A 22,110-nucleotide genomic window follows, 5' to 3' on the forward strand; every position below is an offset into this window, starting at 1 on the left:
GATATAACTGTAATACTGTTCAAAACGGCGTCACTTGTTTGCAGACACAACGAATTCAGCGAATTCAACTCATAGCATGGTTGTGCCCGTCTATCCCAGGAGGGAGGTTTGACTGGTGGCAGCCATAGTATTGTGAGCTCCGCGAATGGGCTATCGCTATGAGGAGCTTGCGTCAGAAATCTATGATCATGGGTTCGAATCAAGGTTTCACCCGATTAGGTTTCTGGGCGTCTCAGCACATAATGGTGGTCGTGAGTTTAAACAAGGTGGTAAACGTCTGAGACCTACATTACTTCGGGTTTTCCTCCCACAATAAGCTGACACGCCGTGATAGGACTGTAATACTGATCAAAGCGGCGTTAAACTCAACTCACTCACTCACCCATGTTTTCCTCCTAGGGGTATCTCCATCAAGCCCCAGGCTTAACCACTAGACTACCCCACCGCCCCTTCCTTGACTTCAGTGACAGTCTGATACTTTTAACTATTTGTCACGTGTGTTCTGAGTGAATGAGGAAAATCTCTCTAAGTATACCGACCAATCAAATATTGTATATTATAATTTGGTGTGACTACTTATTAAACCCCTTATGACACACATATCATAATTTAAACGTAGATACATATGCACAATGTTGTTTGTTGGTATACTTTACATGTATGTTACATATATACACTTATTATTTATTTGTACGACATACTTTTATGCACTATTTATCGTGTTGTCAATGTTGGAGAACTTGACACTGTGAAATGCAATAATTCGATTCGAGTTCGTTTTATACAAGTTTATGGATACGGTCTGTGTAAGAATGAAAGATAATAAAGACATACATTCACACGTGTTTCTCTTCAATATGCAACGATGCTGGAGTAGATTTCAAGGCACCACAGTGCGTCTTCCTTGTTGTTGTAAGAGTGAGTGAGTGAGTATGGTTTTACGCCGCATTTAGCAATATTCCAGCAATATCATTGCCTGAGACACCAGAAATTGGCTTCACACATTGTACCCATGACGGGAATCGAACCCAGGTTTTCGGCGTGACGAGCGAACGCTTTAACCACTAGGCTACCTGACCGCCCCTGTCGTTGTAGGAGGGCTAGGATATACACGTTGATTTTCCCCTATGGAACACCACTTTTCACACTGGCAGTTCGATTGGTATGTGTGTGATGTCAATTTACATATTGTTTCATTGTAAAATGTAACGGAAAACAAACGCAGTTGTCTGAAAGTAATATTTGATTGAACATGTTAGTCGTATATGAAAATATATAATTCTACTACACAAATTGTTAGTTGTCAAAATGGGTTACTATGGAAATAATGCGATAAAGTATGAACATTCTTAACTAAATATAGGTGGAAATGCCCACAGTGAACCATCGTCCAGGTGACCGTCAAACATGTATTGTGTTATCGTTAGTCCGAGATAAAACAGTATTACACCATAGCGTGTGTCGAGAAGGATTGTACTGGGACGTCATATCGCATCGTCTTGAACGACATATAGACTAAACGTGGTTGAATGAGGCTCCACTGCAGGAAATACATCATTCGTGACCAACTCGTGTTATTCCGGGACAAGCCGAATAGCGACTCGTGCCCCTCTCGTGGCCATTTTTGCGACCGGGATCCGTCTTAGCGCAAACAGGCATACCTAAAACAATTGTCAACTCGTTGCGTGATGTTTCACCTATATTTCCCCATACATTATATATATTTTAGATGCAATTTAAAGCACCTCGTGACGTGCGGATATATACAGTAAATTGAACATATTTAACTGTGTCTTGGGTATAATTTTAGATGCAAGACATATGTAAAATCAAAAAGTATTTCTGAGGGATTATTTGACAAAGAACTCGAAATCATACGCGCATTCTGATTGGTTTGTCGTATTTCCGCTCATTACATTCATCGATAGGGGGACGAGTCTTCTTGCAAGTCACGGAAAGGGGCGAGTGGTGACGAATGGCAATACATAACAGAGGAAATTAACCACGGACACATTCATCAAGATTCGTCCCTTGTATATTATATTTGGGGCTACGAACAATATACTCTATTTGGAAACCTATTTTGAGTCTTGAGAATGTCTTCTCAAGTATGGCGTGTACCAGTCGAAATGACGTTTTTTTCTCAAAACCGAACATTTTGGTAGTCCTCTTCAAACACTGGGTTTTCGTGACCTTGAACGTCATTTCCTGTTCCGTTTGAATCTACCTTTTCTGGCGGCGTCATGCTCTGTTTTCGTGATACTGACTTCTTGTGAGACTGAAGCCGTCTGTTGTTGGCTGTCTTGGTCTGGATATGGTTCGCAATGTTACCGTGGTGTTCCTCAGTGAGGTTCTTGTCCCACTTACGGTGCAGAGCCTGATACGTTAAACAGAATAACTGTTATTACAGAGTTTAGATGAAGTTTTACTGTCACATCGTTAGACTTAACTGCGTTTGTTTTTAACATTTCGTCTCATAGGATATGTTTTCTGGATATAATAAATTTATTTTAAACATTTTGTTTCGACTAGTAAATTGCTTATATTATGAGCAAGATTTGACAAATTCATTTTGGCGGTTCAAGCATTTCCAATCTCCCCTGATATGGGCTAGTGGACACTCTTGCCTCGGGGAGATGGTATTACCACATGAATATATTCATGATAATCATACAGTAAAAAACGTTTACAACGAACACGCTTATGACGAATATACCGAGCATATTTGTTTGATTCCGTCAATTTGCTGTATATATAGAGAATCTCACCCGAGTGTCTTTTGATATCAAATATATCCTTGCCGAGGATTTTTGCCACTTTTATCAACGAGTGTTGATATATTTGATGTCAAAAGACACGAGGGTGAGATTTTATTTATCATCCAAAATCATTCTTCCAACTTTTTCAATTTGTAGACAGTAATTAGCAGTGTCTTCAGTGTAAAAAGTATTGCTAACAGCTTCAGTAGCAGAGCCATTAGTGATGTCATTTAATTGTGACGTCATGGTAACCAGTGATGTCACAATGGTCTGCAAAGCATTGTGATGTAATTTCATTGCAGCGATATCTACAGTGTGGATATCGCTTGATCTCATCCACTGCAAGCGTATCATCCATATCTCCTGTGGGAGCCAGTTTTGGATGATAAATGCTTATAACGAACTACGGTTATATCGAACTAAAATTAGTGGTCCCTTTGAGTCCGTTTTAACCGTAGTCTACTGTATTTACCGAAGCTCCTTGGTGCATTTGCAGCAGACCCCGGAGTCCATACGCATCAATGTGTTTAGCCTTGTGCTTCCCTTTTTTCTTTTTCTCGGGCGCTGGAAAAGACATTCAATCAGCATGATGGTGTCAAGTTCATAGTCAATGTCCTGGCATTATTTTGCAAAAGATAAATTGTACCAGAAAAATATGCAAACAAATTCTTGTTGTTAAAAAAACTCTGTTGCACAAATTACTTGTTTGGCTCCTACTTTTACGGAAAAGGGCAATTAAGACCAAAACATATCCCCCGGAGCTTTAGAAGGGTTGCAGCCAAACCACAACTCGCTGATGTTTCTAAATAACGCCGCTATATTTACGCAATGTCACGGCGGCCTGGAAACCATTGGCCCTGGACCAAATTCTAGTAATGTAAATGATGTGGTTATTTCCGATGAATCGATAACAAATAAAAAATAAAAACTGAAAAAACAAGAAAGCCCCAATGGGTTTATTAAATCCCGTATTTGCAAAATAAAAAAGGTGCAAATTGTTTGTCACTTGCATGGTCGATTCTTTCTGACAAAATCATACAATATTGTCAGAAAAATACCTGAAAGTCTTACCTGTCACGTGACCATGTAGACCATGGCTGTCAGGACTTTCCTCGGCAAGGTACAGGCTGGTTTCAATCCGGGGACTGAAATGGAGATGTATTTCAAAAATGTTGTACACCAAAACAATTCAACGGTCCTGAGCTCTATCGACGTTTTTTTGTTGACACATCACGGAATACCTGGGTATCGAAAAAGCCTCTATGTCTTTGTTAATGTACATTCATAATCCAAAAACAGCTTAGCATTAGAATACTTACTACAAAGTAAAAATCAAACATGTTTTAGGCTAGAGTCCGCGTTATTATTCTTTTGTAATGCGACCTGTAAGTTAGTCAGTCTTGTTCAGACAAATCAGGGCCATGTTCCACATAGTGATCGTAGCGCCCCGACTGCCGTTAGTCTATGTTAGAGTATGAGAGTCACGATCACCTTAGCACTACGACTGCCGTAAGTCTATGTTAGAGTATGGGAGTCACGATCACCTTAGCTCTACGACTGCCGTAAGTCTATGTTAGAGTATGAGAGTCACGATCACCTTAGCTCTACGACTGCCGTAAGTCTATGTTAGAGTATGAGAGTCACGATCACCTTAGCTCTACGACTGCCGTAAGTCTATGTTAGAGTATGGGAGTCACGATCACCTTAGCTTACGATTGCCGTAAGTCTATGTTAGAGTATGAGAGTCACGATCACCTTAGCTCTACGACTGCCGTAAGTCTATGTTAGAGTATGAGAGTCACGATCACCTTAGTTCTACGACTGCCGTAAGTCTATGTTAGAGTATGAGAGTCACGATCACTTTAGCTCTACGACTGCCGTAAGTCTATGTTAGAGTATGAGAGTCACGATCACCTTAGCGCTACGACTGCCGTAAGTCTATGTTAGAATATGGGTGTCACGATCACCTTAGCACTACAACTGTTGTAAGTCTATGTTAGAGTATGAGAGTCACGATCACCTTGGCTCTACGACTGCCGTAAGTCTATGTTAAGGTATGGGAGTTAGGATCGGACCGCTTTGAGGAACGGGGCCCAGGGTTGATAGCAAACGCAACGATTCGTACTTTCGGGCTTCCCTGACCCATTGTAACTGAGCAACCCTTTTAAATTTAAGTCTTCTCTTTCGATCTATTCTGGACAAGGACTTACTGAGTACGTTTACAGAGAGATAGACTTGATTGGGTGTACCAGTCACAGTGTATTAGGACTTCAAACTTTTATTATGCTCGCCAAAGTTTGCATAATATAATTTGTAATCCTAAAACTTGATATTTACGATACAGGATCACTTGGATAATGGCGAGAGATTTTTAAGGGAACAAATTGTTTTGTTTCTAACTCAGAAATACCTGAGTATTCTCATACAAAAAGCCTGAGGTGGGGAACACTATCGCAATAAAGGTTAATTATGAACAGACCAATATATAAAAATACATAAACTTGTGTTCATTTTTAAAAGAAATATCTTGTTACATTATATTTTAATGTAATATATCTAGTGAAAGATTAATTGTTTTCTTTTAGAAATGTTACAAATGTATTAATTGTAACTTTCAACAGTGAATAATATTTTACATCAGTAAGCAATTTTTACCCACGATGACATCATGCGATATTAGATTTTTTTCAAAAATAATTATTTTAGCTAATAATCTTGATAAATACATGTAATAAGAATAAATAATACATTTGTGTCCTGAATAAAGTGTTCTTTAACACTCATTACTTTCTTACATAAAATAAAATTTATTTTATTTATCTTCTAATGCTTTGAGAAGATCATATTGCATAACAAATTATTCTTCAAGAGGTGAAGAGAGTTATTTCCCTTTCACAACATTGCCACAAGCTCATCACATCGATAGCCCGTTCGCAGAGCTCTCTAATTTACCGAGAGTGTAACGAAGGTGTCACTCGCTTGGAAGGAGCTTGACCTTGCCCTTGATAATCTCAATTTGCATCATTGAGAACCGTGGGTGGAGAGAGGGTTAATGATAGAAGAGAAACATTCCTGACTTGCATGTCTGCACTGTGTACATCACACTTACATGTGGCCCTGTCCAGTATTCGCGGAGACTCCTACCAGTTGAAGATGTTTGTAGTGCTCTCTGAAACAGGAAAACACAACAGGCACTGTCAGAAAAACTGTTAGAGGACAAAAACAAGATTGCCTCTCCCTTAAAAAATGGCGTCTTCTTGTGTATCTGTAATCCCAGGGCAATCCACAAATGCATCTATAAGTGTCTTACAAGTTTATGATTCTCCTCCAAGTGGCGACCGCCTCCGTGGTCTAGTGGTACAGCGTCTACCCGGCGAGCGAGGTCCGGGGTTCGATCCCTGGCCGCATAAAACCAAAAGACGTTAAGAGATGGTACTTGTTGTTACCCTGTCTGGAGCCCAGCTACAGGGGCTAAAACAAGGACACAATATACTGTGTCTGAGTGGGGTATTCATGTTAAACTGCGGCATGGTATCTCAGTGTGCTAGCACTATAAATCGGCATCAGTCCAGTCTAGTACAAGCAGTCACTGACACACCCTTGCATGCACGTCGCTATGTAAGTGCAATAATCTTGGACGCGACGTTAAACCCTATGTTACCTCACCTAACCTCCTCCTTCAAGTCGCAATACTCAACTTCTTTCAGTGGCATTTAGAAGTTGGTGTGATGAAGAAAGACGAGTTCTATGGATGAACAACTTTTTTATTACAATAAGTGCGACGTTTCTGTGTAGATCCTAACACCTTTATCACTTGCTTGATAAAGGTGTTAGGATCTACACCGAAACGTCGCACTAATTGTAATAAAGAAGTTGTTCATCCATAGAACTCGTCTTTCTTCGCAATACTCAAGTCGGAAAATTAAAATATATTCAGATTCTATATGCATGCGTGAATGCCATTTGAATGCTCACGTTTTCTCCAGGGTTTTCTCCTATTGGTTAAAGCGTTAACTCGTCACGCCGAAGGCCCGGGTTCGATTCCCCACATGGATACAATGTTTGAAGCCCATTTCTGGTGTCCCCCGCCGTGATATTGCTTAAATATTGTTAAAAGCGGCGTAAAATCATACTCACTCACCCTTTCTCTAAACAGGAGCCAGTAGGTAACGACATAGTGTTATTGCACATGCCGATCGACTTTATAGTCAAACATGATGTTGAATTTGACACTGTAAACAGAGACTTATCAGATTGTGCTTGCCACCTGAACGGCCTAATCTGCCAGCTTCATCCAGCTTCGACCGCGGGAGTATTACTTTCTGTTTGTTGTTTAACGCCGCACTCAGCAATATTCCAGCTACATGACGGCTTCTGTAAATAATCGTGTCTGGACCAGACAATCCAGTGATTGACATCATGAATATCGATATTCGCAATTGGGATACGATGACATGCATCAACCAAGTCAGCGAGCCTGACCACCCGATCCCGTTAGTCGCCTCTTACGACAAGCATGGGTTGCTGAAGACCAAAACATTCTTCCAACCCGGTGGACGTATTCCTGAGTACAGCCTCACACCCATGCTACACACTTGAGCAGGATCTTGTGGTAGAATTCCTGGAGCTGGGTTTGGCTCAGTTCCGGTTCCAGTTGGAGCCACCTCCTGATGTAGCGGTCCTCGAATCGCTGCAGCTCCTCCTGTGTGGGGGCAATTGGGGAGTGAGTGAGTGAGTTGGTCTTAACGCACTGGAGGCGGATCGAAATGGAGTACCGAGGGTCGAAGCTTCGACCGCCACCTGGATCGTCACCATCAAACCTTCGGGCCTGTTACTTCCCACCCACCTCCCATGAGGTCTTCCCGACTCCGCGTATACCTAATTCTTTGCGATTAGATGCTAACAGCAAGAGTGTGGGTTTGAATCCCGGATGTGTGACGCCACTTATAAAAATCTTCAAGAATTTGAACTTTACTCGAAAGTGGTTGCCCAGATATAACATATGTTACTTTTGACCACTTTATGAAAGGCATTGTCCATTCAAGGAAAAGATATTGGTGAAAAAAATGACGCAGAGATGACCGGAGTGAGATGAGCCGGGTGAATAGTGCTTGAATACTCAGTCTGCTGAAGCGGCGTAAAATCCCATTGTATCTAACACAACCAATGAGAGCGTTAGACAAAGACAATATCTGTGACCAAGTGAACATATTCCTTCGAGTGTACTTACTATAGAGTACTGGTTTTGAAATGTGGAAATGCATATCATTATCTCATAGATAGTCTTGCGCCATGACTGTGGAATTTATTTGTTTTACTAAAAGCCTAGGCAAGTCTAGATCAAACTAAACCAAGTCTTGTTTCCCTGATTCCACAACAGCAGTAGAGGTAAGGTTCTTTCGAAGAAAAAATATATTTATATTAAAGAAATGTTTCCATTGACTAAGTGTTAGTCTACCTCATAGAATGTACAATGTTTAAGTCAACAACGCGAAATTATGTTCAACAGCCTTATAAATATTGTTCATAACATCCCTGTTGATGTAAACCTGTTGTTATACAGCAATGCAGATCACGTTGTTCCAGATAATGAAGCTATAAGGCAGTCTAACATTTTTCTTTGATAGGCATTTAGAGTACTGGAGTTGGAGTACTAAGAGTAAGGATAAGAATTTATAGTTGAACAACTTCTTTATTACAATTCAGAGCGACGTTTCGGTGTAGGTTACTTGCTTGACAACAGTGTTAGAACCCACACCGACACGTTGCTCATAATTGTAAGAAAGAAGTTGTTCATCCATAAATTCTTATCCTTACGCAGTCTAACATTATATATGAACTACTAAAAGATTGTGTGAAGAACTGGACATACCAGGGGGAGGGCAAGAACTTGTCCCCCAATTCCGCCCACTTCTAGTGAATAAATATGTTTTAATAAAAATTTAAAAAAAACAGTGTAAGTCTGACATTTCACGTCGAATAAAATCATATTAGGGTACGCGGAATTAGTATGATGCTGAGCTATCCGGAATCAGAGCACGATGCATTGAGCTGAGTGTCAATCGTTTCTTGTGCTCACCAAACCATGCCTCACGAAGTAGCTGCTCTGACAGCTATATCCATTAAACCACTTATATGACAAATACTGGCCATACTGAGGGCTGAGTGTCAATCGTTTCTTGTGCTCACCAAACCATGCCTCACGAAGTAGCTGCCCTGACAGCTATATCCATTAAACCACTTATATAATAATTATCGGGTAAACATCTAATAGTGGTCATTATTTATCATTGCCCAAGGGCAGTTACAAACTTACAAACGGATTTCTAAGAACTGCCCAATCTCATTAAAATCGCGAGCACTCAGATCTGATATCATTTTGATTGAATCCCTGCCCATCGTCTCAAGGCAAGAGAGTTGCCGAACGACACTAGCCACCAGTGCATTTACGAGTTATGTCCCTTTTATATTCCTCCTATTGACCAATACTTGCATTTGCTTCAAACAAAATGGCGACGCCCAGTCAAGGCGGTCTGCTCGATAACACATATCTGTATTGTTACAAAACGGGTTTTACCTCGCAAAATGCATCAAACATTTGCACCTTGATTAATAACATGAACAGATTTGGAAAATATCTGTAGACGCCAAGTTGACGGTACACATGATTGGAAATCCTGCAATCTACCTAAATCTGCACTGCGGTTAACGAACCGGATGTCGATTTCGTTACGCGATTTTGATTGGATTGTGCATAGACTCGTTAGTGCAGGCAAAACTCCGAAATTCCAGCAATGTTCGGCAGGGGTGGAAACTAGGCTTTTACAATCAGTTAACTCCCTTTCCTCGGGAAGATGACCCCTGCCTTACCACCCTGCACACTTAATAAATCTGTAACGCTTTGACACAAGACCAGAAAGACGTACCTTTATTGTGTATCTTCCCCGGAAACCAACAATTTCCTCCACGCCGGCCATCAAATGATCTGTCACCTGAAACATTAAAATAACTTGGCTATATATTTTTTTGCAGCGACATGTAATTCTTGTCTGATCCTTGAATTCCATTGCTGTCTGGTATTCCATTTCATGGCGCCGTCCAGGTTAGGAAAAGGTTGTTATAGACCCGTGAAGATCCGGGTAGAGAATAGGTCTCCAGCAACCCATGCCTGCTGTCAGAGGCGACTATGCGTGTGTTATGAGGTTGTAATACTCGTAGTTGATAGGCTACCTCACCGCCATGTTGCTGACACATTAGGCGAGGGGGGGGGGGGGGGGGGGGGGGGGGCACTTGGGTTGATGTACCCACTATGTAGGTTTATGTTCCCAAAGCTAGGTAGGCAACAAAATTATCTTGCGTACATGCTCACATACCACAGTTAGGTATTTATCCACTTCATTCATTTCTCACATTTGTCGAAAAGAATGGCAGGTGGCAGAAAGCACATGTAGAGTAATTACCCCTAGCTCTTTTCATTCGGACAATTTGTAACAACCTGGAGAGTGGTTTCTTGCATCATTAATTCGAGGTACATAATTACGGTTGGTATGTTGCAAAAACAGTTCTGCGATTCGAGCGGGCACACAAGAAATGTAACTTACATGTTAGCGGAGTGTATTGGAAATAATAGAACGAGTCGCAGCCAAATCCGAATCCGACATACACGAATAAGGCAAGATAAGTATTAGTATCTGACTCACATGCTCGTTGAGGTCCTGGTACATGCTAAGCTGCTTGGCCTGAGCCAGCTGCACCCGCATTAGCTTCACCAGGGGCTTGATGGAGATACCCTTAGGAGGAAAACATGAGTGAGTGAGTGAGTTGAGTTTAAAGCCGCTTTGATCAGTATTACAGTTATATCACGGCGTGTCAGCTTGATGTGGGAGGAAAATCCGAAGTGATGCAGGTCTCAGACGTTTACCACCTTGTTTAACCTCACGACCACGAGTATGGTGCTGACAAACCCAGAAACATAATCGGGGCAAACCTTGATTCGATCCCATGATCATAGATTTCTGACGCAAGCTCCTCACAGCGATAGCCCGTTCGCGGAGTTCACAATACTATCGCTGCCACCAGTCAAACCTCCCTACTGGGATAGATGGGCACAACCATGCTTGGAGTTGAATTCGCAACCGACAGACCGCTGTGTGTGCAAACAAGTGATGTCTGTCAAGACGCGAAATACTCTTCCTAAAACTAAATTGTCTTCTTTGTTTGTCAGTTTGAATTTCTATTTCATTTCAACTATCGTGTAATTGGTATCGTAAGAATGTAAGGGGGATTTTCCGTTCGTCTGCAATCTCGAATCTGAACAAACAAACAAAAAGTTAAAAGTCCTCGGGGAAATCTTGTCAGTGGCAAGCATTTTCAAAATTCACTATGATGGCATTCCCAAAGACATAAACAAGTATGAACGTTACTACATTTGGGATTAGAGGGCATATTTCTTGAAATAGCCCCTCCTACACTGACGGCAGCGATGTTACCGAGCGTGTAACGAAGGTGTCACGCGCTGGGAAGGAGCTTGGTTTCTGGCGTTCCCAAGGGAGGCAACTATGCAACTATTGGCGCCTCAGACGACTTGGCCACCCGTGCCCCCAGAAAACATGGGACATGGAAGAGGGTGGCAGCCCCCTCTCTACTGAATCCCGAATACCATCAAAGTTTTCACTCTAATTGCTTACCCCCGAATCACGAACCTAACAAGTACAACTCAGAATTCACTCTACACAGGCAGAATGTCAATCACAGACGAAAAACAAAATACGTTCATAGGTCATAGGTAGAGGTGCGACTCGAATTTAAATTACTGATAAAAAAATATAAAAAAATATACAAATTTAGTACGCACGCTAATATTGTTTTTTTGTTGTTGAACCGGCGTACCAAATACGGCTTTATTTGCGTCCAGCATACCTCAGAGTCCCAAATACCCTCAAAACAAAACTCCTAGTCCCGGGTTCAAAACGTGAATTTGTTTTTTACTGCACTTAGTTCCTCCCCTGTAATGTGGCTGGCCCCTCCCTGGGGTGTAATGAAGCGGGAACCCCAAAAGGCATTAAAAATGTACTTTGTTACGACTAAGACGTCAAGTAAATGCATCGCCAGAATAAAGTAAACTCGAGTGGTTGTTTAAATTGAAACATGATGTTAATACTAGGCATTCGTTTTGAAAGGTCCCACACTAATATCGCACATGTTTAACGACACGATACCTGCACGAACACTGTGAAGAAGATGACGACAAGAGTGGCAGTTTCAAACATGTCCTTCATCCCCGGGGGTAGCGTGTTCTCGTCCAGTAGAGCGACGAGGGAGAAGCACACCGCCCCCCGTAGACCACCGTACGCCTGGGCAACAGAGCATTGCGTGAGAGGAGTTTTCGTAACAATAAACACATGGCATGTACCGCAAACGCCGCAATCGGAATAATGTTAGAAACGAAGCCTGTTATAATGAGATCGTTATAAATATGGACACTGTAAAGCTATGACCCTGGCTGTAAATCATTAAAGGAGTGAAGGAATAAATCTGGACAATCATGAACTGAGGTTTATGTAGGTTCACTGTCCAATCATGAACTGAGGCTTATGTAGGTTCACTGTCCAATCATGAACTGAGGTTTATGTAGGTTATCTGTACAATCATGAACTGAGGTTTATGTAGGTTATCTGTACAATCACGAACTGAGGCTAATGTAGGTTCTCTGTCCAATCATGAACTGAGGCTTATGTAGGTTCTCTGTGCATTCACGAACTGAGGCTAATGTAGGTTCTCTGTGCAATCATGAACTGAGGTTTATGTAGGTTCACTTTCCAATCATGAACTGAGGTTTATGTAGGTTATCTGTACAATCATGAACTGAGGCTAATGTAGGTTCACTGTCCAATCATGAACTGAGGTTTATGTAGGTTATCTGTACAATCACGAACTGAGGCTAATGTAGGTTCACTGACCAATCATGAACTGAGGTTTATGTATGTTATGTGTACAATCACGAACTGAGGCTAATGTAGGTTCTCTGTACAATCATGAACTGAGGCTTATGTAGGTTCTCTGTCCAATCATGAACTGAGGTTTATGTAGGTTGTCTGTACAATCATGAACTGAGGCTTATGTAGGTTCCCTGTCCAATCATGAACTGAGGTTTATGTAGGTTGTCTGTACAATCATGAACTGAGGCTAATGTAGGTTCTCTGTACAATCATGAACTGAGGCTTATGTAGGTTCTACGTGCAATCATGAACTGAGGTTTATGTAGGTTCTACGTGAAATCATGAACTGAGGTTTATGTAGGTATCTCTACAATCATGAGCTGAGGCTTTTGTAGGTTATCTGTACAATCACGAACTGGGGCTTATGTAGGTTCTACGTGCAATCATGAACTGAGGTTTATGTAGGTTCTACGTGAAATCATGAACTGAGGTTTATGTAGGTTATCTGTACAATCATGAACTGAGGTTTATGTAGGTTATCTGTACAATCACGAACTGAGGCTTATGTAGGTTATCTGTACAATCACGAACTGGGGCTTATGTAGGTTCTACGTACAATCATGAACTGTTCGTCATAACCGATCCTCCTGGTTCTGTCGCTGTCCAGCTTGTTGATCAGGAAGGTCAAGAAGAACGTGACTGGAGAAATATACAAATACGACTGACTTACATAGTGTTCAGTTTGTATGTTTGTTTGTTGTTTACCGCCGCACTCAGAAATATTCCAGCTATATGACGGCGGTCTGTAAACAATCGAGTTTAGACAAGACAATCCAGTGATTGACGTTATGAGCATCGACCTACTCAATTGGGATACGATGACGTGCATTAACCAATTCGGCGAGCCTGACCACCCGAAGCGGCGGTCTCCTCTTACGACAAGCCTAGTCGCCTTGAACGGCAAGCAATGGTTTCTGAAGACCTATTCTGTATCTATTCTGACGCAGCTTGTTTTTATCCTTGGATGTGTGTATCGTATTATTATTTTTGATTCATTTGTACGTCAGTTAGACGTGTAACTAAATTATCCAGTGAGTAAGGGGGTGTTGTTTTACGTCGCTTTAAGCAAAAGTCCAGCAAAATCCTGTATAGAAATGGTAATAATATAGCTTGTGGATGGACCGTACCGAACCATCCAGTTGGTGTACGAATGTAGGTCTCTACTCACTGAGGAACCTATACAGCAGGCAGAAGAAGACTGTCCAGAGCACGAAGCCCGTGTGCCACATGTGGTTCTTCTTCCTGACCATGGCCAGACCGAGGAAGAGGAAGATGATGATTTCATTGGCGGTGCTGATGGAGAAGAAAGAACGAGGCATTGAGAATATACATGGGTGAATGAGTTGGGTTTGACGCCGCTTTGAACATTAGTCCATTTATATCACGGCGCGTCAGCGGAAGGAAAGCTCGACACATGTCTCAGACGTTTACCGATTTTTGGTGAAACCATGAGTGTGGTGCTGACAAACCTAGAAACATAATCGGGGCGAACCGGGATTCAAACCCACGGTTACTGGCGTTCCTGAAGGACGCAACTCTGCACAGCGAGTTGCGGTGACTTAAACGTCTGAGCTATCCGTGCCCCCAAGAACGTACATGAACTCACCATGTGGACAGCATGTGTCTGAGTATTCATGTTAAACTGAGGCATGTTATCTCAGTGGGCTAACACTATAAATCGGCATCGATCTGGACAGACACACACACACACACACACAGACACAGACACACACACACACACACACACACACATATATATAAGTACATGCACGTCGCTATATAAGTGCAATAAACTTGGACGCGACGTTAAACTCCATTTCACCTCAACTCTCAATCATGAATGTAAAGGAAGTTGAGAAAAAATCGTTCGAACGGAAGTGTCACACTTACACGGAAGCATACATGTTCATAGGTTAAAAGAAGCCAGTTCTCTTGTTACAAGACCCTCATCCTTCTGAAGCATCTTGACAAAGTGAGTGAGTGAGTGAGTTGGGTTTAACGCCGTTTTCAACAATATTCCAGTTATGTCGCAGCGTATCTTGACAAAGACGTATGCACCCGGAATTGTGGTACATGTAGTATGAGTCTGTGGCCTTTCAGCATCAAGAACTAAAGAACACGGAATGTTAACTACAAATCCTTCAGTGATGTATCTCTATCGTGTACCACACACTGTGTGAGTATTGTTTTACGCCGCTTTTAGCAATTTGTCGGCAGTATCATGGCGGGAGATTTGGGCTTGACACATTGCAACCAGTGACCCACGCGCGCAGACGCGTGCACTTAGAGTGAGCGAGTATGGTTTTACGCCGTTTTTGGCAAAATTCCAGCAATAGCACGGCGGGGGACACCAGAAATGGGCTTCACACATTGTACCCATGTCGGGAATAGAACCCGGGTCTTCGGCGTGACGAGCAAACGCTTTAACCACTAGGCTACCCGACCGCCCCCGTAATTGCTTAGAGCGGCTTTTATATTGATCAGGGTACCCTTGTACAAAAGAACCTCAGCGCTACGACTGTCGTAAGACTATGTTAAGGTATGGTTAAGGTGAGTTACGATCACCTTAGCGCTAAGCTCGCTCTGTACAACGAACCCCGGAACATCCAACAAAAAACACATGTTTTACTGACTCCTTTCCCGTGAATGGTGTATTTGGAAATTTAATGTGAACTCGTTTTATCCATTCATTATCTACCCTTGCACAATAGTCCGGATAAACGTGTTTCCCCGTCTGTTAAAGTCTTTGTCTTTCAAGTTCCTGACCTGATGACCTTGGTGAAGTAGGTGACGGTGGTCCTGGACTTGTCGCTGATGTTGTGGAAGGCGTACTGGACCTGGACGAGGCCGCAGCCGATGATGCTGATGATACCGGAGAACTCGAACAGCTCCGCCAGCAGGAAGCCCAGGTATGCCATGGTGTACACGATTAGGGGCTGGGCGACTGGAATAGCATCGAGCGAGTGAGTGAGTGAGTGAGTGATTGGGTGGGTGAGTGAGTGAGTGAGTGAGTGGGTGGGTGGGTGGGTGAGTGAGTGAGTGAGTGAGTGAGTGTGTGAGCGTGTGTGAGTGAGTGTGAGTGAGTGAGTGTGTGTGTGGGTGTGTGTGTGTGGGGTGTGTGTGTGGGTGTGGGTGGGTGAGTGAGTGAGTGAGTGAGTGAGTGAGTGAGTGGGTTAACATGTCCTAGTGATCATTCATTACATCATTCCCAATCTGCTTTAGCCGTAAAGGACAAGTTAATCACATAAAAATTAGACAAAACTGACAAATACTATTTTCAACTGGGAGTCTGAAAAAATAATTTGTTTAAGAAAGTAATTCGTTTTACGCTCTCTCTCTTATTTGCTTACTTTCTTATTTCTCTCTCTTATTTGCTTACTTTTGACGTGTCTGGTGTATTTCGTCAAGATTGCTGTCACGACTCCTGCGAGAACACCCAGAGCAAGGCCGCCAAAACACACCACAAAAAACTTCAGGATACCAAGTCCAATCTGTGTGGAGAACGCAAGCGCAAATAAGAGAAGATATCATATATCATTGAAATATATTGCCTCACTGTCCGCTTAACAAAAACCGTGGTACTAATACCGCGTTGTGGAACGAACTGCATTTTACTGTGTGAATGTATGACCTGATACAGCAGTAGTCTTACCTGTTCCCCGTCCACACCTTGACCTGATGAGACGAGGTCGTTGCATCTCTGCATGACCTGATACAGCAGTAGTCTTACCTGTTCTCCGTCCACACCTTGACCTGACGAGACGAGATTGTTGTATGTCTGCATGACCTGATACAGCAGTAGTCTTACCTGTTCTCCGTCCACACCTTGACCTGATGAGACGAGATTGTTGTATGTCTGCATGACCTGATACAGCAGTAGTCTTACCTGTTCTCCGTCCACACCTTGACCTGATAAGACGAGGTCGTTGTATGTCTGCATGACCTGATACAGCAGTAGTCTTACCTGTTCCCCGTCCACACCTTGACCTGATAAGACGAGGTCGTTGTATGTCTGCATGACCTGATACAGCAGTAGTCTTACCTGTTCTCCGTCCACACCTTGACCTGATAAGACGAGGTCGTTGTATGTCTGCATGACCTGATACAGCAGTAGTCTTACCTGTTCTCCGTCCACACCTTGACCTGATGAGACGAGATTGTTGTATGTCTGCATGACCTGATACAGCACCACAGTTACGCCATCTGTGTACGACAGACGTTACACATAATCACAATACATACATGGTAGTAGTCGTCCCCTGTCTATTAAACAGTGTATAAAAATTTTAAAATCAGTCAGACAACCGGACTGGCAACATTGCAAACTTACCAGACCAGATAAAATGTTGCCAGTCCAGAATTTCCTAGACTAACGAACACAAGTAACAAAAGGGTAAACAGAGTGAGTATGGTTTTACGCCGCTTTTAGCAATATTCCAGCAATATCACACCAGAAATGGGCTTAACACATTGTACCCATGTCGGTAATCGAACCCGGATCTTCGGCGTGACGAGCAAACGCTTTGACCACTGGGCTACCTCACCGCCCCGGTAAAAATAAGAATACCGGTGGTACTGTTAAATGTTAGTTCTCAGAAAATAACAATAAACTGGATTGTCATCTCATTAAGTTTAACTCCCGACCATCGAACTGACCGTCCGAAAAAAAAACCCTGGCCGTTTCGAACTGTCGGGCAGGCGGGTATTTTAAACACTGCTATTGGCATCAGAGAATGAATTCTATGGCATATGTTCATACAGTGTATAAATGCCCCTTAGGAGAGTCACAGGTATACATTATGAGGAATCAACTTTGCATTTTAAGTGTTAAATATACCACTCAAACAAGTTAAGGATTCTTTCATATTACCACAGCCTGTGAAGATCCGGGGTAGAATAGGTCTTCAGCAACCCATGATTGCCGTAAGAAGCGACTATGCTTGTCGTAAGAAGCGACTAACGGGATCGTATGGTCAGGCTCGCTGACTTGGTTGATGCATGTCATCGTATCCAAATTATGCAGATCGACGCTCATGATGTCAATCACTGGATTGTCTGGTCCAGACTCGATTATTTACTGACCACATTCATATTGTCGGAATATTGCTGAGTGCAGCGTCAAACAACAAACATCCAAACAAACAAACAAACATATTAACACAGTTAGCAATACTATAAATATGAAAGAATGAGGTGGTCATTAACTTTTTTGGTAGTATGTTTATCATCGGTATTTAAACACTCGAGGAGTATTTAAATCTACCAGCAGACAACACATAACGCCGAGGGACATGAAGACTTGGTCTTACCGTTCAGCAGAGATTCTCCGAATACCAGGAAATACAAAACATTGTTAACACCTATTTCCTGGAACACAGCCAGTACCTGAAACACAAGCATTTTTATTCGATGTCAGTTTTAGCAATGAAATTCAAGTTTTGAAGTGACAAGCATATTTAAAATTCGCATGGTGCATTAGACGAGGTCATTCTATGTCGAAGCTCAAACATATTATCTGGGTCCTCCGAATATTAACGAACACGGTGAAAAAGGCATTAGTCAAAAAAACATAACGTAATGCCGCACTGCGTATGTTTGGACGTACAGTAAAGTACGGTTATAACGAACTCAAAGGGACTGCTAGTTTTAGTTCGTTATAACCGTAGTTCGTTATAAGCATATATACAGCATGACTACAGCAAACAGACGGGACCAAAAAAGTAAGTTCGTTATATCCGTCAGTTCGTTATTAGCGTGTTCGTTATAACGGTAGGTTACTGTAATATAAATTACCCTCTGGGCACAATGGCGGTTTTAAAAAGGATGGTTCAGAGTCTATGTTTAAATGAGAACCGAGTTCTGTAAGCACATAATCGTACACATTATGATGATCTGACATAAATCACATCATAATTACTTCCACTTACCGCCACAGGGTCGACAGCGACGATGAGTGCGGCGAAGATGAGGATCTGTATGAGGGTGAACTCGAAGGGGAAAACCCCCATGGCCCCGCTGATGGCTAGGCCGTATAGAGTGAGACCTGTAGACATATGCGGAAGTACAAGTCAGAGTGAGTGAGTATGGTTTTACGCCGCTTTTAGCAACGTTCCCGCAATATAACAGCGGGGGATACCAGACATGGGCTTCACACATTGTGCCCATGTGGTTAATCGAAACCAGGTCTTCGGCGTGATTCGCGAACGCATAAACCAGATGACAACACCCTACAATTCAGAAATCTTCACGATTTGCAGGGAATTGCCAGCGTTTAACCAGTGATGAGAGCAGTATCAACTCGTCTTGACCGGTTAGATACACTTACCTGTTTCTGTCAGTAAATGATTTCGAATATGCCATTTAAGGATGACCTAAATCAAGTACTGTCATTGTTTGGGGTACGACTCCGAAAGTTCTCACCACCACGGTTATAATTCGTTTTTGTTTTCAGCAATATCCCAGGTAATTTATATGACGGCTTTCTGTAAATAATCGAATCTGGCCCAGATAGCCAAGTGATAGACGCAATTGGAATGACATGTATTGACCAAATCAGCTAGCTTGTCCACCCGATCCCGTTAGTCGCCTCTTACGACAAGCATAGTCGCCTTTTACGACAAGCATAGTCGCCTTTTACGACAAGCATAGTCGCCTTTTACGACAAGCATAGTCGCCTTTTACGACAAGCATAGTCGCCTTTTACGACAAGCATAGTCGCCTTTTACGACAAGCATGGTTCTAACACGGATGGCGGGTGTACTCTAATGTTGCATCTCAGTCGGATTTTTTCACGCGGAAAAATGAAACTGCTAAACAAATATCGAAAGTAGAATTCGCCGAAACATTATGAGATTTTCTATGTGGCAGGTTCGTGAAACTACTCACCTAGGGTAAAGAAGGCGCATATGGTACCCTGAAACACAAGTGCGTGGGTGAGTTTTACGTCGGAACACTATATCTAATCAGTGATCAGCAGCGTAACGTATTACAATCCTCGCCTGGTGACATGACGCACCACGTCTGCTAAGGTCATCAACGGGTCCAGTTCTGCTTTCGCTCAGCAGCCATCTTGTCCGCATGACGTCATATCACTATCATAGCATCACATTAAGTAAACCAAATGGTACTGAAATGGCACAGTGTTCCCAGTATCAAAAGCGCATTAATATTGAACGCCCCGTAATACCTCATATCACTGCACCTTACCTCACCCAGTATCAACGATACGTGTGACTTTAAGTCCAGCAACTGGCACGGAAATGATACCCAGGTACCCAGTATCAACGATACGTATGAAAACACATCATGTTGTACAACGTCATCATATGAGCACACTTATCAGATGTTGCATAACTTTGAAGAACTCACAATCACAGCAAAGAGGAGGACAGATCCGATGTTGTCAGCAAACGTCCTGTCATGGAGGCTGAAGGATGATTCCAAGATGATTCTGAAATACATATTGAAAAACCCCGTAAGCAATCACCATCCTCAAGAATACACAGTGCCAGTGGGCAAGAAGTGTTCTGTATTATTCGTCTGTAGTGAGCTGTAGTTAGGTGTATTGGCCTGTATCGTGCAGTAATTACCTGTAGTGGGCAGCATTGTCTGAGCATTGTAGTGAGTTCTGTATAGTTACTTTAATGTGCTGTAGTGAGCTCTGTATTCTTTGATATGCTTTAGTGAGCTCTGTATGCTTTCATGTGCTGTAGTGAGCTCTGCATCCTCTAGTGCGCTGTAGTGAGCTCTGTATCCTTTAATGTGCTGTAGTTAGAAGGTACTCACGGAGGAAGAAGATACTCACGGAGAAAGAAGATACTCACAGAGGAAGAAGGCACTCGCGGAGGAAGAGGGTACTCACTGAGGAAGAAGGTACTTGCGGATAAAGAAGATATTCACAGAGAAAGAATGTACTCGCAGAGGAAGAGGGTACTCACGGAGAAAGAAGGTACTCACGGAGAAAGAAGATACTCACGAAGCAGGAAGGTACTCACGGATAAAGAAGATACTTACAGAGGAAGAGGGTACTCACGGAGGAAGAAGGTACTCGCAGAGGAAGAAGATACTCACGGAGGAAGAAGTACAAAAGTAGGAAGAAGTACAAAGGGAGGAAGAAGGTATTCCGGAGGAAGAAATATACTCACAGAGTAAGAAGATACTCACGGAGAAAGAAGGTACTCACGGATAAAGAAGATACTTACAGAGGAAGAAGGTACTCGCGCAGGAAGAAGGTACTCAAGGAGGAAGAGGTACTCACGGAGGAAGAGGGTACTAACGGGGAAAGACGTAATTACGGAGGAAGAAGGTACTCACGGAGGAATAAGTACAAAAGGAGGAAAGGGTACTCGCGGAGGAAGAAATATACTCACGGAGGAAGAAGGTATTCATGGAGGAAGGAGGTATCACGGAGGAAGAAGGGACTCATGGATGAAGAAGATACTCGCGGAGGAAGAAGATACTCGCGGAGGAAGAAGGTACTCACTGAGGAAGAAGGTACTGGCGGAGGAAGAAGCACTCGCGGAGGCAGAAGGCACTCGCGGAGGAAGAAGCTACTGACGGAGGAAGAAGGTATTCATGGAGGAAGAAGGTGCTCACAGAGGAAGAAGGTACTCGCGGAGGAAGAAGATACTCACGGAGGAAGAAGGTACTGGAAGAAATCATGGGGTGAGAAGAACTCTGGCATGTAGACAGCAGCTCCCGAATATCTGGAAGAAATACAGTTTATTAATCTAAAAGTCAGTGGACAAATCTGTAATATGTAACTTTTAACACATGTTTCGGTATCGAATCGACCGTGTATGCACTTGTAACAACGATGCTTAACATGACAGCTGGGAATACATATCTCCCATATGAACATGGCCTCGAGGGGTGGGAATACATATCTCCTATATGAACATGGCCTCGAGGGGTGGGAATACATATCTCCTGTATGAACATGGCATCGAGGGGTGGGAATACATATCTCCTATATGAAAATGGCCTCGAGGGGTGGGAATACATATCTCCTATATGAACATGGCATCGAGGGGTGGGAATACATATCTCCTATATGAACATGGCCTCGAGGGGTGGGAATACATATCTCCTATATGAACATGACCTCGAGGGGTGGGAATACATATCTCCCATATGAACACGGCCTCGAGGGGTGGGAATACATATCTCCTATATGAACATGGCCCTCGAGGGGTGGGAATACATATCTCCTATATGAACACGGCCTCGAGGGGTGTGAATACATATCTCCTATATGAACATGTCCTCGAGGGGTGGGAATACATATCTCCCATATGAACACGGCCTCGAGGGGTGGGAATACATATATCCCATATGAACATGTCCTCGAGGGG

At 42.7% G+C, this 22,110-nt stretch overlaps 1 protein-coding gene across 4 annotated transcripts in view; it reads right to left on the reverse strand.

The window, feature by feature from the left end:
• Nucleotides 1-1,239: 1,239 nt before the first annotated feature.
• Nucleotides 1,240-22,110, reverse strand: part of LOC139448265 (Na(+)/H(+) exchanger beta-like) — a 36,878-nt gene continuing 16,007 nt past the window's right edge. For 3 of the 4 annotated variants that reach the window (XM_071229794.1, XM_071229793.1, XM_071229792.1), the window contains exons 6-23: nt 21,391-21,462; nt 20,126-20,207; nt 19,643-19,670; nt 18,685-18,800; nt 18,067-18,142; nt 16,488-16,960; nt 16,137-16,248; nt 15,524-15,701; nt 13,926-14,050; nt 13,314-13,396; nt 11,978-12,112; nt 10,460-10,549; nt 9,686-9,751; nt 7,355-7,461; nt 5,869-5,928; nt 3,831-3,904; nt 3,232-3,323; nt 1,240-2,377 (exon numbers count right to left, since the gene is read on the reverse strand). In XM_071229794.1, the coding sequence (XP_071085895.1) occupies nt 2,144-2,377; nt 3,232-3,323; nt 3,831-3,904; nt 5,869-5,928; nt 7,355-7,461; nt 9,686-9,751; nt 10,460-10,549; nt 11,978-12,112; nt 13,314-13,396; nt 13,926-14,050; nt 15,524-15,701; nt 16,137-16,248; nt 16,488-16,960; nt 18,067-18,142; nt 18,685-18,800; nt 19,643-19,670; nt 20,126-20,207; nt 21,391-21,462 (2,203 nt within the window). In that variant the 3' untranslated portion in view covers nt 1,240-2,143. The remainder of the gene's footprint in view (nt 2,378-3,231; nt 3,324-3,830; nt 3,905-5,868; nt 5,929-7,354; nt 7,462-9,685; nt 9,752-10,459; nt 10,550-11,977; nt 12,113-13,313; nt 13,397-13,925; nt 14,051-15,523; nt 15,702-16,136; nt 16,249-16,487; nt 16,961-18,066; nt 18,143-18,684; nt 18,801-19,642; nt 19,671-20,125; nt 20,208-21,390; nt 21,463-22,110) is intronic. The other variant, XM_071229796.1, reaches the window with a different exon arrangement.

This window comes from Haliotis cracherodii, unplaced genomic scaffold, assembly GCF_022045235.1.
Source record: "Haliotis cracherodii isolate W230 unplaced genomic scaffold, xgHalCrac1.p SCAF_7, whole genome shotgun sequence".
Lineage (NCBI taxonomy): Eukaryota > Metazoa > Mollusca > Gastropoda > Lepetellida > Haliotidae > Haliotis > Haliotis cracherodii.